Source organism: Caenorhabditis briggsae (genome assembly GCF_000004555.2).
Source record: "Caenorhabditis briggsae complete genome, chrI, whole genome shotgun sequence".
NCBI classification, from domain to species: domain Eukaryota; kingdom Metazoa; phylum Nematoda; class Chromadorea; order Rhabditida; family Rhabditidae; genus Caenorhabditis; species Caenorhabditis briggsae.
This window is the reverse complement of record NC_013489.2, coordinates 13,264,233-13,279,335: the sequence shown is the minus strand read 5'-3', so window position 1 is coordinate 13,279,335 and position 15,103 is coordinate 13,264,233. Positions and strand designations below refer to the sequence as shown.

At 33.3% G+C, this 15,103-nt stretch overlaps 3 protein-coding genes across 3 annotated transcripts in view; 1 reads left to right on the top strand and 2 right to left on the bottom strand.

Moving 5' to 3' along the window:
- The window catches only part of CBG15832, a gene marked incomplete at both ends in the record, with an annotated part of 5,591 nt that extends 619 nt beyond the window's left edge, over positions 1-4,972 (bottom strand). The window contains 9 exons of the mRNA XM_045241441.1: positions 1,143-1,250; positions 1,325-1,470; positions 2,452-2,525; positions 2,593-2,816; positions 2,863-2,978; positions 3,628-3,744; positions 3,841-4,125; positions 4,742-4,881; positions 4,927-4,972. Coding sequence (XP_045095822.1) covers positions 1,143-1,250; positions 1,325-1,470; positions 2,452-2,525; positions 2,593-2,816; positions 2,863-2,978; positions 3,628-3,744; positions 3,841-4,125; positions 4,742-4,881; positions 4,927-4,972 — 1,256 coding nt within the window. The remainder of the gene's footprint in view (positions 1-1,142; positions 1,251-1,324; positions 1,471-2,451; positions 2,526-2,592; positions 2,817-2,862; positions 2,979-3,627; positions 3,745-3,840; positions 4,126-4,741; positions 4,882-4,926) is intronic.
- Positions 4,973-8,431: 3,459 nt separating this feature from the next.
- Positions 8,432-9,284, top strand: CBG15833 (the record flags this gene model as incomplete). The annotated part of the gene is made up of 3 exons (XM_045241440.1): positions 8,432-8,524; positions 8,998-9,123; positions 9,168-9,284. The coding sequence occupies 3 exons, from the start codon at positions 8,432-8,434 to the stop codon at positions 9,282-9,284; spliced, it is 336 nt and encodes a 111-aa protein (XP_045095821.1).
- A 1,702-nt stretch (positions 9,285-10,986) lies between these two features.
- Cbr-ksr-2 overlaps positions 10,987-15,103 on the bottom strand; it is a gene marked incomplete at both ends in the record, with an annotated part of 17,831 nt that continues 13,714 nt past the window's right edge. Inside the window, 4 exons of the mRNA XM_045241439.1 lie at positions 10,987-11,263; positions 11,996-12,453; positions 14,188-14,348; positions 14,636-14,836. Of these exons, the coding sequence (XP_045095820.1) occupies positions 10,987-11,263; positions 11,996-12,453; positions 14,188-14,348; positions 14,636-14,836 (1,097 nt within the window). The remainder of the gene's footprint in view (positions 11,264-11,995; positions 12,454-14,187; positions 14,349-14,635; positions 14,837-15,103) is intronic.

Sequence of the window (15,103 nt, the reverse complement as noted above, 5' to 3'; positions counted from 1 at the left end):
TGATAAACATTTTACTAGTTAACCACTTTTTGATATCTTTCAAAAGAAGTGAGATATATAGGCTCAAAGTGGACGATCCGGGTGTCGTTCTATTAGAGGTTTTACGGTAATTTAAAGTTTCCTAGTGTAAGAAACACCCCTGCTTAAACACTAACCTTTGATTTCCTGGCCTTGAGCTCGAAGGAATAAGAGTATAGGATAGATAGAATTAGAATTCCTAGAAAAATCGATAGAAATAGATTTCCGACGTCCATACAGAAAGACGTCTGGAAAAATATTAGAAGGATATTTTTGGATAGAATGAATACTAGTGCTAGGTACTTGGGAGTATTTATAGGCTCCCTCCAGGGGTAAGGGAGAGGAGGCGGAGCCTAATTCAAGTGGACTGGTGCCAGGTGGTGCCAGGGAGACAGGTGTTACATTATGTTGTAATAAAAACTTCAAAGAGTGGCACTTGAGAGGTACTTAAGAGGTGACATTTTCCTTTAGTATCATTTTCATAGTTTTTTTTATGAGTCTTATGATTACTGTAGTTTTTCCCAGGAGAAATGACCAATTTCACGAGGGTCATTATAGCGAATGTTAGAGGTGTACGGTGAAATTTTTTAATTATCAAATTTTCTGCAGAAATCTATTTGGATTCCCATAAAAAAAATTTTTTTTCATCAAAAAATACCTTCAGAAATACGCAACAAAAACGCGAAGTGGAACCGAACGTAGTTTGGACCATAACTTTGTCAGTATTGATTCTTTTAATTTGAAAATTAATTTTTTGAATTTTGATTGTTCAGAGCTTCAAAATGAGTATAAACACGACCTATTTTGGAAGATTTTGATTTTCGGTCCAAAACAGGTTTATGTCATAACTTGGTCAATTTTAGTCCAAACTCGAATAAAATACGTTTTTCGAGTTTACCTTATTGAGAGCTTCAAAATGAGTATAAACAAGATTAGGTTCCGCAAAATTCGATTTTTCCATGGTCCATGCGCGCCTTTAAACTCAAAAATCCAAGTTTATGAAACCTAGTGTTGTTTATACTCATTTTAAAGCTCTTAACAAGCTGAACACAAATCTGAACAAGGAATTAAGACTTTTCCGCTTTCAAGTTTTATTTTCAAAAAAAAAACAAGTTTGCAATTACTCCCGGTTCCCGAAAATTCGGGAACTTTTCAATTTATTCCAAGAAATTGGATAAAAATCCGGCAGCCTCATTTCCGCGAAAAATTGATCGGGCGCCTCTTTGGGGTCTCTGAAAATTGGGGAAAAATTCAAATTCCCGCCAAATCAGCAGAAAATAGAAAAAGTCCAATAGAGCACACTTACCGATAGTAAACCTCTGAATTCTCCTTTGCCAAATACGCCAACCACCAGCCGAAGGAGCTGGTGGGCGCTGTTAATAGAAAAATGTCACAGAAATTTCTAGAAACTGCCATGTCATCTATTTCAGACAATCCGAGAGTGAGAAGGACCTGAAAATTGTCATTTTTGAATTTGAATTGGGCGCCAAAACATTAATTTTAGGAGTCAGAATTGAATTGCTACACTTTTTTGAATTTGTCTTGTTACAAGCTTCAAAATGAGTATAAACATGACCAGGTTTCGCGAATTTCGATTTTTCGAGGGTCCATGCGCCTTTAAACCCAAAAATCGAAATTTACGAAACCTAGGCTTGTTTATACTCATTTTAAAGCTCTTAACAAGCTAGACATGAATCTGAAAAGAAAAATTGAGGATTTTAAGTTTTCAAAGTTTTAGGACCCCAACAAATTTTCAATCAAATTTTGATTTCGGTCATAACTCGGTCAATTTTAGTCCAAATCAAGTTCTAATACATTCTTTGAACTTTTTTTTTATTGAGCTTCAAAATGAGTATAAACATGTCTAGGTTCCGTAAAATTCGATTTTTCCGAGGGTCCATGCGCCTTTAAGCTCGAAAATCAAACTTCACAAAACCTAGTCTTGTTTATACTCATTTTAAAGCTCTTAACAAGCTGAAAGTAAATCTGACGGGAAAAAACAATGCAATTTGAGTTTTCCAAGTTTTATGACCCAAAGAAATTTCGAGCCATGTTTTCGTTTTGAGCATAACTCGGTCAATTTGTGTCCAATTTCAATTCGAAATAACTTTCTGAGTTTGACTTGTTTAGGGCTTTAAAATGAATATAATCATGGCTATGTTCCGAGAAATTCCATTTTTCGGGGGTCCAGGCGCCTTTAAACCATAAATCTCAAAGTGGGCGGAGCCTAGTCGTGTTTATACTCATTTTGAAGCTCTTAACAAGCTGAGTTCAATTCTAAATAGAAAAATAAAAAATTTTGACTTTTTAAAGTTTTAGGGCCCAAAAACCAAAAATTGTCTAAAAATTTTTTTGATCGAAAATCTCAAATTTTTCAATTTTATCTGCTTTTTTTGTTTTTAACCGCCTTCTTTCATATGTTCATTACTGTACCGTATAATCCGGAGAATCTTCCGGAATAATTGACTCATTAAACCTGTTGAAATAGTTGGACTTGCCAATTTTGTCTGAAAATTAAAACTTTTTCCAATTTTTTCAAAATTTTTTGTCCAATAGAGCAAACTTGAAACATACCATTAAACAAATCCTGCACCCATAGTGGATCATTACCCATCACAGCTACAGTAATCCGTTTTCCAGTGTCATTATCTGTAAAAAAGGGGGCGTGGCCTAGTAAGTGGGCGGAGCTTATACATTTTCTCACCAAATAATCTGTAGCGGCACGTGTGAAAACTGGGTCTGAAGGCTTTGAAAGTATAGATGCATCAATTTTTGAATTTTTTGTGTGAACACAAATTCTGAATTTTTCAAATTTTGGCGGGAAATTTTTTTTTGAAAAATTACAAAAAATCGCTTTTGAACTCTTCTGAAATGAGTAATTCCGCTCGAATCGCACTTTCTGGGGGTGGAGTCAAAGACAAACGAATTTCAGATTGATAATCGTTAAAATATTTGAAACTCTAAAAAAATTGGATTTTTAAAAATTTTTTGAATTTTTTTTTTCAAAAAAAATTGGAAAATTGGAACCCAAAGTGGTTTAGGTCATAACTCGGACAGTTTTGGTCCGAACTGAATTCTGATGAATCTTTTGAACTTGGCTTGATTTTAGCTTCAAGATGAATATAAACAAGGCTAGGTTTTGTGAAATTCGATTTTTCGAGGTCCATGCGCCTTTAAACGGAAAATTTCAAAGTTGTCGGAGCCTAGTCGTGTTTATACTCATTTTGAAGCTCTCAACAAGCCAATCATATATCTGAACAGAAAAATCAATAATTTCGAGTTTTCAATGTTTTAGAGCTCGAATAAGTTTTCAGTCAAATTATGGTTTTGACCATAACTGGGTCAATTTTTGTCCAATTTTCATTCTAATCATTTTTTTTGAGTTTGGCTTGTTTAGAGCTTCAAAATGAGTATAAACAAGACTAGGTTCCAGAAATTTCAATTTTCCGAGGGTCCATATACCCTTAAACGGAAAATTTCAAAGTGAGCGGAGCCTAGTCGTGTTTATACTCATTTTAAAGCTCTCAACAAGACAATCAAGAATCTGAGTAAAAAAGTTAAGAATTTTGATTTTTTAAAACGGCAGGGACCAAAAAAGAATAAAATTACCTGAAAATAGACGCCATTAAGCATCAAATGTTGTTGATCGATAGAATTCAAATTTCGCGGGTCCTCAAATTTACAACAAAAACGAATATTGAGATTTACAGATACAGCGGCAGATTCCTGAAATGTATTTGAAATTTTTGAAAATTTAAAAAAAATTTAATTTTTTGATATTTCAGAATTTTCGAATTTTCGAATTTTCGAATTTTAAATTACCTCTAAATCGCTAATTTCAAATTTGGCGCCAAAAACTGGAAAATACTGTGACACTTCTCGAACTACAGTATCCCAAACTCCGCCCACTCTTTGTATTTTTGGCGCTCTGCCAAGTTGCTGAGCAATGCCAAAAAGTGATGATAGCTCGAATAGAATTTGACCCAAGCCCCGCCCATTTTTCACAGTGAACAGTTGAATTTGTAGGGTTTTTCGAGTGTCTGGAGGTGGAAATTCCATTCGAAATGGTCCAGGGAGTTCAGGAGGGAAGGGTGCATTTTTTAGATCCTGAAAATAACTGAAATTTAGCTAAAAATGGTCCAAATGAAGAAATTTTTGATTTCTAAAATCGTTCTGATTTTCTTGAAAAACTGAATAAAAATCAATAAAATTTAAATTTTCGAATTCAGCTTGTTAAGAGCTTCAAAATGAGTATAAACATGCCTAGGTTCTGTGAATTTCGATTTCTCCGAGGGTCCATGCGCCTTTAATCTATAAATCTCAAAGTAGTCGTGTTTATACTCATTTTAAAGCTCTAAACAAATCAAACATGAATCTGAAAAAAAAATGTAAAAATTGCGAGTTTTGAAAGCTTTAGGACTCAAATAAATTTTCGATCGAAATTTGTTTTGGGTCATAACTCAGTCAATTTCAGTTCAAACCTGATGAAAGTAAACTTGTTGACTTTGTTTCAAGATGTGCTTTAAAATGAGTATAAACAAGACTAGGTTCCATGAAATTCGATTTTTCGATGGTCCATGCGCCTTTAAATTGAAAAATCAAAATTTAAGAAACCTAGGCGTGTTTATACTCATTTTGAAGCTCTCAACAAGCCAAACATGATTCTGAACAGAAATTTTAAACATTTCCAATTTTTTTAAAATTTTGGGACCCAAATACTCACCTGAATTCTAAATCCATTCAACATAACATCTGGAATCTCGGGAAGTTTTGAATTTTCAGGTTTTTCCTCTAGATTTTCAGATTTTTCACATTTGTACAAATTATTTCTGGACACCACTAAGAAGAGGAAAATTGCGGAACCTAGAAAAAATGTTTAAAGCCAAAGTCCTGAAATTCTAGACTTACAAAATATGAAAATAAGCCAAAAATTGGTTCTAGATGAGTTCCTCATTTATTATTTGGGACAAAAATTGTATAAAAATACCAAATTCAACAAAATTTGACACACTTTTGCCATATTTTTTGTGTACACAGCTGTATTTGTTAGGGGATGAATGGAAGGATCAGCAATTTCGCTCTATTGACAACTCGGATTACTGTAGCTTAAAGATTTTGAGTTTTCAAACTTGAACATTGAAGTTTAACTCAAAAAAGGTGTAAAAATGAGTATAAACTAGCCCGGTTTTAAAGATTTTGATTTTTGGCCCATAACTGGTTTGGGCCATAACTCGGCCAGTTTGGGTCTAAACTACATTTTAATACATTTTTTTGAATTTGTCTCGGTCTGAGCTTCAAAACGAGTATAAACAAGCCTATGTTCCTTGAATTTCAATTTTTCGAGGGGGCCATGCACCTTTAAACCATAAATCTCAAAGTGGGCGGAGCCTAGTCGTGTTTATACTCATTTTGAAGCTCTTAACAAGCTGAGTTCAATTCTAAATAGAAAAATAAAAAATTTTGACTTTTTAAAGTTTTAGGGCCCAAAAACCAAAAATTGTCTAAAAATTTTATTGATCGAAAATCTCAAATTTTTCAATTTTATCTGCTTTTTTTGTTTTTAACCGGCTTCTTTCATATGTTCATTACTTTTCCAGTTATTTTGTATAATAAAAAGTTCTCTACTAGGGGTTACTGTAGATTTTTCTCTGCAAACCGAAACCCATATAATCCCATAACTATCGGTTATAAAATGTACTTTTTATGAGATATACGTATGTATAGTAATCCGCATAACAAGAGATAGAGAAATAGAGAAAAATGAGACATAAAAGGATAAAGGGGCAATAGCCAAGGTAAATATACACAGAAGTATATATTTGTGTTCGTTGTAGTTTCCTTTTTTGTTTTATTTTTTGGCTACTTACTTTTCCAGTTTTGCTCAAAACTATCTGAAACCTAATTTTTTAGTTATGGCTGGTTTAGAGCTTCAAAATGAATATAAACACGACTCATTTTGAAAAATTTTGATTTTCGACCTAAAATTGGTTTGGGACATAACGTGGCCAGTTTTCGTCCAAATTTGATTTTAGTACATTTATTGAATTTGCCTTGGCTTGAGCTTTAAAATGAGTATAAATATGACTAGGTTTCATGAACTTTGTTTTTTGAGTTTAAAGGCGCATGGACCCTCGAAAAATTGGATGTTTCGGAACTTAGTCATGTTTATACTCATTTTGAAGCTCTTAACAAGCTGAGCATGAAACTGAACAGAAAAATTGAAAAATTTTAAATTTGAAAGTCTTATGGACCAAAAACTTTTTTTGAAATTTCAAAATTGCCGGTTTTCATTCAATTTCACTCATTTTTCAGCGAATTTTTCAGCATGTTTCTTGCATTTCTCCAATATTCTTGTTTCCCACAACTAGTTGCATGGGATATAGAAACTTGCTCAATGAGCACACAACCTTGACAGTAGTAATGTTTATTTGCCACTTTACGGGGGTTGGGTGGCCCAGGGAAAAGTAAATAACCCAAAGACTTTCGACTTTTCCCCTTACTTTTGTTTATTATTGTTATTATTACTCTTTTCTCAACCTACAATATTACTTTTTTTCGAATTTTAGCGCTCAGAGAATGCGCTCTAGTGAGAAATTAAAAAGAGAAATCGGTCATAACTTGGTCAATTTTTGTTCAATTTTGATTTAAGTTAATTCTTTGAGCTTGCCTTTTTTTTAGCTTCAAAATGAGTATAAACAAGACTAGGTTTCCTTAATTTCGATTTTTCGAGAGAGACCATGCGCCTTTAAACTCCAAAAATCAAAATTCATGAAACCTAGTCTTGTTTATACTCATTTTGAAGCTCTAAACAAGCCAAAATTCAGAAAATTCTCAAAACTCAATTTGGACCAAAATTAGCCGATTTATGACTCAAACCAATTTTTGGCCAAAAATCTTAAATTTCCTAAGTGGGTTGTGTTTATACTCATTTTGAAGCACTGCACTAGCCAATATCAAAAAATTACATTCCAATTGAATCAGGCCAGAACTGTAAAAGAGATTCGCTAAAAAAGGAGAAAGATACCGATTTTTTAAATTCAAGCGCTCAGAAAATGCGCTCCAATGAAAAATTCACTTTTTTGACCATAACTCAGTCAATTTTTGTTCAATTTCAATTCGAGTTAATTTTTTGAGTTTATCTCGCGTTCAGCTTCAAAATGAGTATAAACATGTCTAGGTTCCCGGAATTTTGAATTTTCGAGGGTCCATGCGCCTTCAAACTCCAAAAATAAAATTTTACGAAACCTTGTCTTGTTTATATTTATTTTGAAGCGCTTGACAAGCTGATCAGGAATCTGATTAGAAAAAATGAAAATTTTGAGTTTTCAAACTTTTAGGATCCAAACAAACATTTCGAATTTTTCGATCGAGTTTTGGTTTGGGCCATAACTCGGCCAATTTTGGGGCAAATTTAACTTTAATGCGTTTTTTGAGCTTGCCTTGATTTTAGCTTCAAAATGAGTATAACCATTACTATGTTCCACGAAAATTGATTTTTCGAGGGTCCATGCGCCTTTAAGCTCCAAAGATCAAATTTCAGGGAACCTAATCTTATTTATACTCATTTTGAAGCTCTCAACAAGCCAAACTCAAATCTGAACCGAAAGTCAATCAAATTCAATTTTCCAGGATGCAAATTGAAGAACAAGATGACGGAGTTCCAGAAATTTCTGGAAATGGCTACCCGAAACAAATCATTTGGCGCCAGAAAGTGATGCTTTTGGACACTTTTTATGCGTCTCAATGCCGCGGAATTACCAAAATTGTGTGTATTGTAAGTTTTAAAATTTTTGAAGCTTATAAAATCTAAAAAATTCGGTCAAAAACGGTTGAAATGAACTAAAATCGATTTTCGAGTTTTAAAATCTCAAAATTCTTGATTTTTCTCATCAGATTCATGCTCGGCTTGTTAAGAGCTTTAAAATGAGTATAAACAAGACTAGGTTTCGTAAAATTGGGATTTTCGAGCTTAAAGGCGCATGGACCCTCGGAAAAATCGAATTTTACGGAACCTAGACATGTTTATACTCATTTTGAAGCTCAAAACAAAAAAAGTTCAAAGAATGTATTAGAACTTGATTTGGACTAAAATTGACCGAGTTATGACCGAGATCAAAATTTGATTGAAAATTTGTTGGGGTCCTAAAACTTTGAAAACTTAAAATCCTCAATTTTTCTCATTTTTGAGTTTAAAGGCGCACGGACCCTCGGAAAAATCGAATTTCACAAAACCTGGCCGTGTTTATATTCATTTTGAAGCTCAAGACAAGGCAATTTTAAAAGTACCATTAAAATTGGATTTGGACCAAAATTGGCCGAGTTATGGCCTAATTTAGGCCAAGATAGAAGCTCTCGACGAGTCAAATCTCAAAAAAAACTTGATTTTAGCCTATTTTTCTATTTCTTCCAGGCAATGTGCTTCTTCGCTATCGTCCTTGTCTGTGGGTCCCAACCAGTGAACGATGAACGTGGACCAGCCCTCTTTTTCTGCTTTTTAGGGATTCTTGTTAGTTTTGGAGTCCTCGTGGAGTACACATTCATGATAAACACCCATATATCGGCCACTAAAGGGTTTATAATAGTAAGTTTAATCGAAAAATTCAAAAATTCAAAAATTCAAAAATTCAAAAATTCAAAAATTCAAAAATTCAAAAATTCAAAAATTCAAAAATTCAAAAATTCAAAAATTCAAAAATTCAAAAATTCAAAAATTCAAAAATTCAAAAATTCAAAAATTCAAAAATTCAAAAAATTCAAAATTCAAAAAATTCAAAATTTAAAAATTCAAAAATTCAAAAATTCAAAAATTCAAAAATTCAAAAATTCAAAAATTCGAAAATTCAAAAGATTAAAAATTCAAAAAATTCAAAATTCAAAAATTCAAAAATTCAAAAATTCAAAAATTCAAAAATTCAAAAATTCAAAAATTCAAAACTTCAAAAATTCAAAACTTCAAAAATCAATAGAGCGCACTTTCAGGAGTCCCTGCTCTACGTCGTCGTCTCTGTGGGTCTTCTGGTCTCTGCAATTCTTCTATGGGTGTTTTGTGCCGCCCATTGGGCTAATATGAATCCGGCATGGGCTACAATGCCGGCTTTGGCTACGGTAGAAAGTTTTGCGGTACTGTAATTCTTGAAAATGTGTTTCAGGCCGCCCTTTTTCTGTGCTCCGGGCTCTATTTCGTCGAAATTTGTGTTCTAATCAATGATGCCCGGCGATGCAGTTGGCGGCCACCTCAACCCACGAATTCTGTGCTTCCGCATTGATTTTTGGCTATTTTTTCTGGAATTTACGATTTTTTCTACATCGATTTGCATAATTTTATCTTTTTTTTGCATAAAAAATCAATTTTATTCATTTTATTACTGTATTTGAAGGCGCGTTCTTCAAAACTGAATATTTAGTCTAAAATATGCATTTTCAGGCCATTTTTCTCGGTTTTTAATAAATAAAAATACGTTTTTTGTGCGTTTTTTTTCCGATTTTTCGTCAGAAAATCTATCGAAAACACTCAAAAAAGCCGGGTACTGTATTAAAGGCGCATGCTTCGAAACTTTCTACAGTAGATTTTTATGCAATAGAAACTGTTTTCAGGTCATTTTTTTCGCTTTTTAATGATAAAATTAAATGAAAATTGCTGTTTTTTACTAGAAAATGACTTTGTAAAAGTTTTCATTCCTTTTTTGCGAGGAAGTTTCCTCAAAAACAAAACAAAAACCCTCTGGGTACTGTATTGAAGGCGCATGCTTCAAAACTTTCTACAGTAATCATTAACGCAGTAGAAAATATTTTCAGCTCATTTTCTCCGGTTTTTAATGAATAAAAAAACGAAAAATGTTGGTTTTTCGTTCCAAAATCCCAACAAAACCCTAAAAAATCGTCTGGGTACTGTATTAAAGGCGCATGCCTCAAAGTTTATCTACAGTGATGTTTTAGGCGGAAAATGAAAATATTTTCAGCTCTTTTTCTCCGGTTTTGAATCAATTTTTCAGAGATCATCTGGCGAAAAGAGATGAAAATGGGTTAAATTTAATTGTTGAAAAAAACAAATTAAAAATTGAAATCTCGACGTTTTTATTTTTGAAAAGAGCGAAAAAAAAATCGATAAATTTCAAGAAAAAAAGTGGAATATTGGCCTAAATTGACCGGGAAAAAATCGATAAATCGGGAGGGTGCATGCATGTAAAAGAGAGATGGGGTGGGAATATAAATAGATCATTTGAGATAATAAAAATTGGAATTAGCGGTAGCGGCAAGGCGGGAATTTGAAATTTTTGGGATAAAAAATATTTTTCTCCTAAAAATTGTTTTCTTCGTTTTTTATATAAATCATTGTATTGTATATATATAAAACTCGTCGTCAGAAAAAACAAATGGCACAGGAAAAAAAGGGGGCGGGGCCTGGAAATTTCGAATTTTTAGAATTTACAGTAATACTGTATTATTGATTAATTTGGTTGAAAAAAATTGGTTTTTGGCGGGGGGTAAATACACAGTTTTGGGGAGAGAGAGAGAGAGAAAAAACGCGGATAAAAATTGGTGGGGCGGATAGATTGGACGGGAAATTTGAATTTTCCCAAATTTTTGGAAATTTTTGCAACAGGAATGCAACAGGAATGCAACAGAAATGGGGGAAAATTGGGTAAAAATTGGAGGCGATAAAACTATGATTTGATTATTTTGGGGATCAATTTCTCGGCGTCTCTCAATTTGGCGGGAATTTGAAATTTTGATTTTGAATTTTTTCAAAATTCTAAAAATTGGCCTAAATTTTCCGGAATGTTAAAATTTTGAAAAAATCCAAAAATGGACAAAAATCACCAAAATTTGAAAATTTTCGAAAAATTAAAATTTGATTAAAAATCGCGGGAATTTCAAAATTTTAAAAAAGAACCAAGATTAGGAGAGACGCAGAGAAACAAAGAGATTTCTAGAGGACATTTCTATGGATACATAAATGGGGCGTGGTTAAAATAGTGGATTCTCATGGGCGGTGCTTCTTCTCTTCGCTTTCGCCGATTCCTTATTCCGGGGCATCATTGAGGTGATCCGTTTGACAATATACGCAAAAGTGGGCCGTTTCTCAGCCGTCGTCGCCCAGCAACTCATCAGCAGTTCGTGTAGTTTCGGGTCGAATCGAATTTGAAGCGTCGCTTTTTGTCCGGACATCTTTGCGTAGAGCTTTTGTTCCCAAGAGTCACAGCCGGTTGGCATTCGGCGGAGCAGCAGTTCGTAGAAGATTGTTCTGGAAAAAATTACAGTTTTTTCAGACAAAAAGTACAAATTGCTCCAATTTCGATAAAAATTGATTTGACGGCCTGAAACAGCGCATTTAACAATATAAATTTGAAGGATTTCAAAAAAATTAAAAATTGAAGAAATTTTTTTCAATTTTTCGAAATTTTTTTAAAATTTTCAGATTGCTCCAATTCTGATAAAAATTTATATGACGACCTAAAATCGTGTGAAAAACAGTATAAATTTCAAAAATTTCAAAAAAATCGGAAATTGGGAAAAAAAATTTTTTGAAAATTTTTCAAAAAAAAAAACATTTTTCAATTTTCAAGTTTTTCGAACTTTTTTCAAATTTCATTCTTTTTCACACCATTTCAGGTCGTAAAATCAATTTTCATCAGGATTGGAGCATTTTGAATTTTTTGAAATTTTTTTTGACAATTTTTCAAAAATAAAATTTTTTCAATTTTAAAGTTTTTCGAAATTTTTTCAAATTATATTGTTAAGTGCACAATTTTAGGTCGTCAAATCATTTTTTTAAAGAATTGGAGCAATTTGAATTTTTGCAAAAAATTTTGATTTTGACGCCAAATATCCACTTTAGCCAATTTTAAGCTATTTTTGACCACTTTTAGGCAAATTTTAAGCTATTTCTGGTCCATTTCAAGCTATTTTCGAGCTGTTTCAGGTCTATTTTGAGCTATTTTAAGCTAGTTTCAATCAAATTCCGAGATAAACCAACCCAAACGAATAAACATCAGTATCTCCGGTGAAAGGAAGCTCCTCCTGGAGCATGAATTCTCCTCTAGAATCCAAAATCAAGTAAGAAGCGACTTCTGGCGCCAAATAGTCCAACCAGTGATTCGGAATACAAAGTGTATAATCTCTCTTCGGATGAGCCAATCTCTCCAGCTTCATCAACGCGAAATCAGCGACGACGACTCGGTTGGGATTGTCCAGAAGGATGTTTTTGGATCTCAAATCCCGATGCAGAATCTTCCGCCGATGCAAATAAGACATTGCCTGACAGATTTGGAGCGAAATTTGAAATGTCCACGATTGCTCATAGTCTTCTGTCGCTTCGTGAATACGGTGGTACAGGGTCTTGTGTTGATAGAAATTCGTCACGATTGCGTACGTGTTCGTGGGCGGATCCACTACGTAGCCGTAGAACAGGGCAATGTGCTCGTGGCGGGAGTTCTGGAAATTTGAGAAAATCAGTCCCAAATTTTCGTGATTTTTGAGATTTTCCAAAAAATTTTAGTCATTTTCAGGAAATTTAGGGCCATTTTCAGTGGGATTTTGTGAGAATTTCAATGAGGAAAACCGCATTTTGAGCCAAAAAAAAAACTCCGAAAAATTCGAAATTTCAAAATCCACTAAAAATGGTCCAAAATCCATAAAAAATTATGCAAAAACCTGCAAAAATGAGCCAAAATTCAGTTTTAGACATTGAGATAAAAAATGGCTGATATAAAAATAAAAAATCGAATTTTCCACTCGAAAAAAACCGAAATTTCAGTTTTCAGTTTTTGGTCATTTTGGGATTTCTAGACCCATTTTCAATGAATTTTTTGAAATATATTTGAGCCGAAAATGCACAAAAACTGACCAAATTTTAGTCATTTTCGGGAATTTAGGGCCATTTTCAGTGGGATTTTTTGTGAGAATTTCAATGAAGAAAATCGCATTTTGAGCCAAAAAAAAACTCTGAAAAATTCGAAATTTCAAAATGGGTTTTCTCCGATTTTTCAGCGAAATTTTTAGCACTTTTTTGGTTTTTTTCAGCTATTTTTTCAGATTTCTTTTGTCTGAAATTCGATGGGATGCGGTGTTCGGTTTTTGAAGATTACTGTAGATTACTGTAGTTTTTTTTTTGCATTTTGACGTGGAGATTTCTACAAAAAATGTGTTGACAGCAAAGAAGCTACAGTAATCTACAGTAGTATTCACACGAACACCGTATCCCATCGAATGAATTTCCGACGAGAAAAAGCTGGAAAAATCGAGAAAAGAATCTGAAAAAATAGCTGAAAAACCGGAAAAGATCTAAAAATTTTGCGAAAAATTTCGGATTTTTTGGAGGTTTTTTTTCGGCTCAAAATGGGATTTTTGTCAATTTTTGGCTCGAAATTTTCACAAAAATCCATCGAAAATGGCCCAAAATTCCCGAAAATGACTAAACTTAGGTAAGGTTTTGTGCGAATTTTTGGCTCAAAACTTTCTTCAAAATTCATGAAAAATGGGCCTAAAAATCCCAAAAATGACTTAAAATCAACCAATTTTTGGGGAATTTCGACTCAAAAATATCTCAAAAATTCATTGAAAATGGGTCTAGAAGTCCCAAAATGACCAAAAAAACTGAAAACTGAAATTTCGGGTTTTCGAGTGGAAAATTCGATATTTAAATTTTGATTTTAGCCATTTTTTACAACTTTTGCCTCATTTTTACTGGAATTTGGGCTATTTTTAGCCTATTTTCTTTAGAAAATTTGTTTCTTGAAATTTATTCGAAATATTTCAAAAATTTCAAATTGCTCTGATTTCGCTAAAAATTTATTTGACGACCTAAAACAGCGCACTTGGCAATATAAATTTCAAAAATTTCAAAAAATCGAAAATTGAAGAAATTTTTTTTTCGAAAAATTCCAAAAAAAAATTTTTTTCAATTTTCAATTTTTTGAAATTTTTTTTCTAATCATATTGTTTTTAACGTCGATTTGGGTCGTCAAATCAATTTTTATCAGAATCGGAGCAATTTGAAATTTTTCAAAAATTTTTTTCAATTTTCAATTTTTTGAAATTTTTTCCCAATCATATTGTTTTTAACGTCGATTTGGGTCGTCAAATCAATTTTTATCAGAATCGGAGCAATTTGAAATTTTTGGCCATTTTAAGCCTATTTTCAGCCAAATTTCAGCAAAAATCCCGTACCTTATAAGCGGTAACAATTTCCTGTGTAAATACATCCATTCTCTCGGCTTCTTCTTTTAAATAATTCATATTTACAAATTTGACAGCTGCATCTCCATGGTATTCGGCAATATGGACGGTGCCGAAACGACCGTCTCCGATGCGTCCTTTTACATGTACATCTGGAAATTTAAGGGGATTTGTGTGGGGTTTTTGCGGTCCAAAATTGTTGCAAAAATTCGATTTTTTCAGCCAAATTTCAGCGGAATTTTTTCGAATTTTCGAGAATTTTGAGCCGAAAAACCTACAAAAATTTGACTGTCTCCAATTTCAGCCAAAAAAATTATTCTTTTTTTGACATTTTTAAGCCGAAAAGCCAGGAAAATGGCTGATTTTGGGCCACCCATTTTTTGGGGGGATTTTCGACCCAAAAATCGTCAAAATTCAATTTCCAGCCTAATTCCTCTACCTGATAATTGAATAGTGATATCTCTCCATTGCATCAACTCCTTCTCATAATCATCCGATGTATTCTCATATTCTGAATGATACGTGACGTCTTCTAGTGTCCGCACGTCTTCCATCGTCGACGTCGCCGTCATTGTCGTCGTCGCCATTCGTGGTGTTACTGGCAGATTGTTGTTGAAGGAACCCGATTTATGTACACTTTCTGCAAGAATTCGATTTTCAGCGATTTTCAGACTGAAAATTTCAACGAATTGCCTTAATGTTCATACCATTCGATTTGTGAGATTTCCAGCTTTCAAATGATACCCCACACGACCTATTTCTGAAAATTTCGAAATTTTGACCTTAAAGGCGCATGGGTCCCAGGGCGAAAATCAAGTTTCTGCAAATATAGTCATGATTATACTCATTTTAAAGCTCAGAACACGGCAAGTTCTAAAACCTAATTTTTATCGATTTTGGAGCAAAA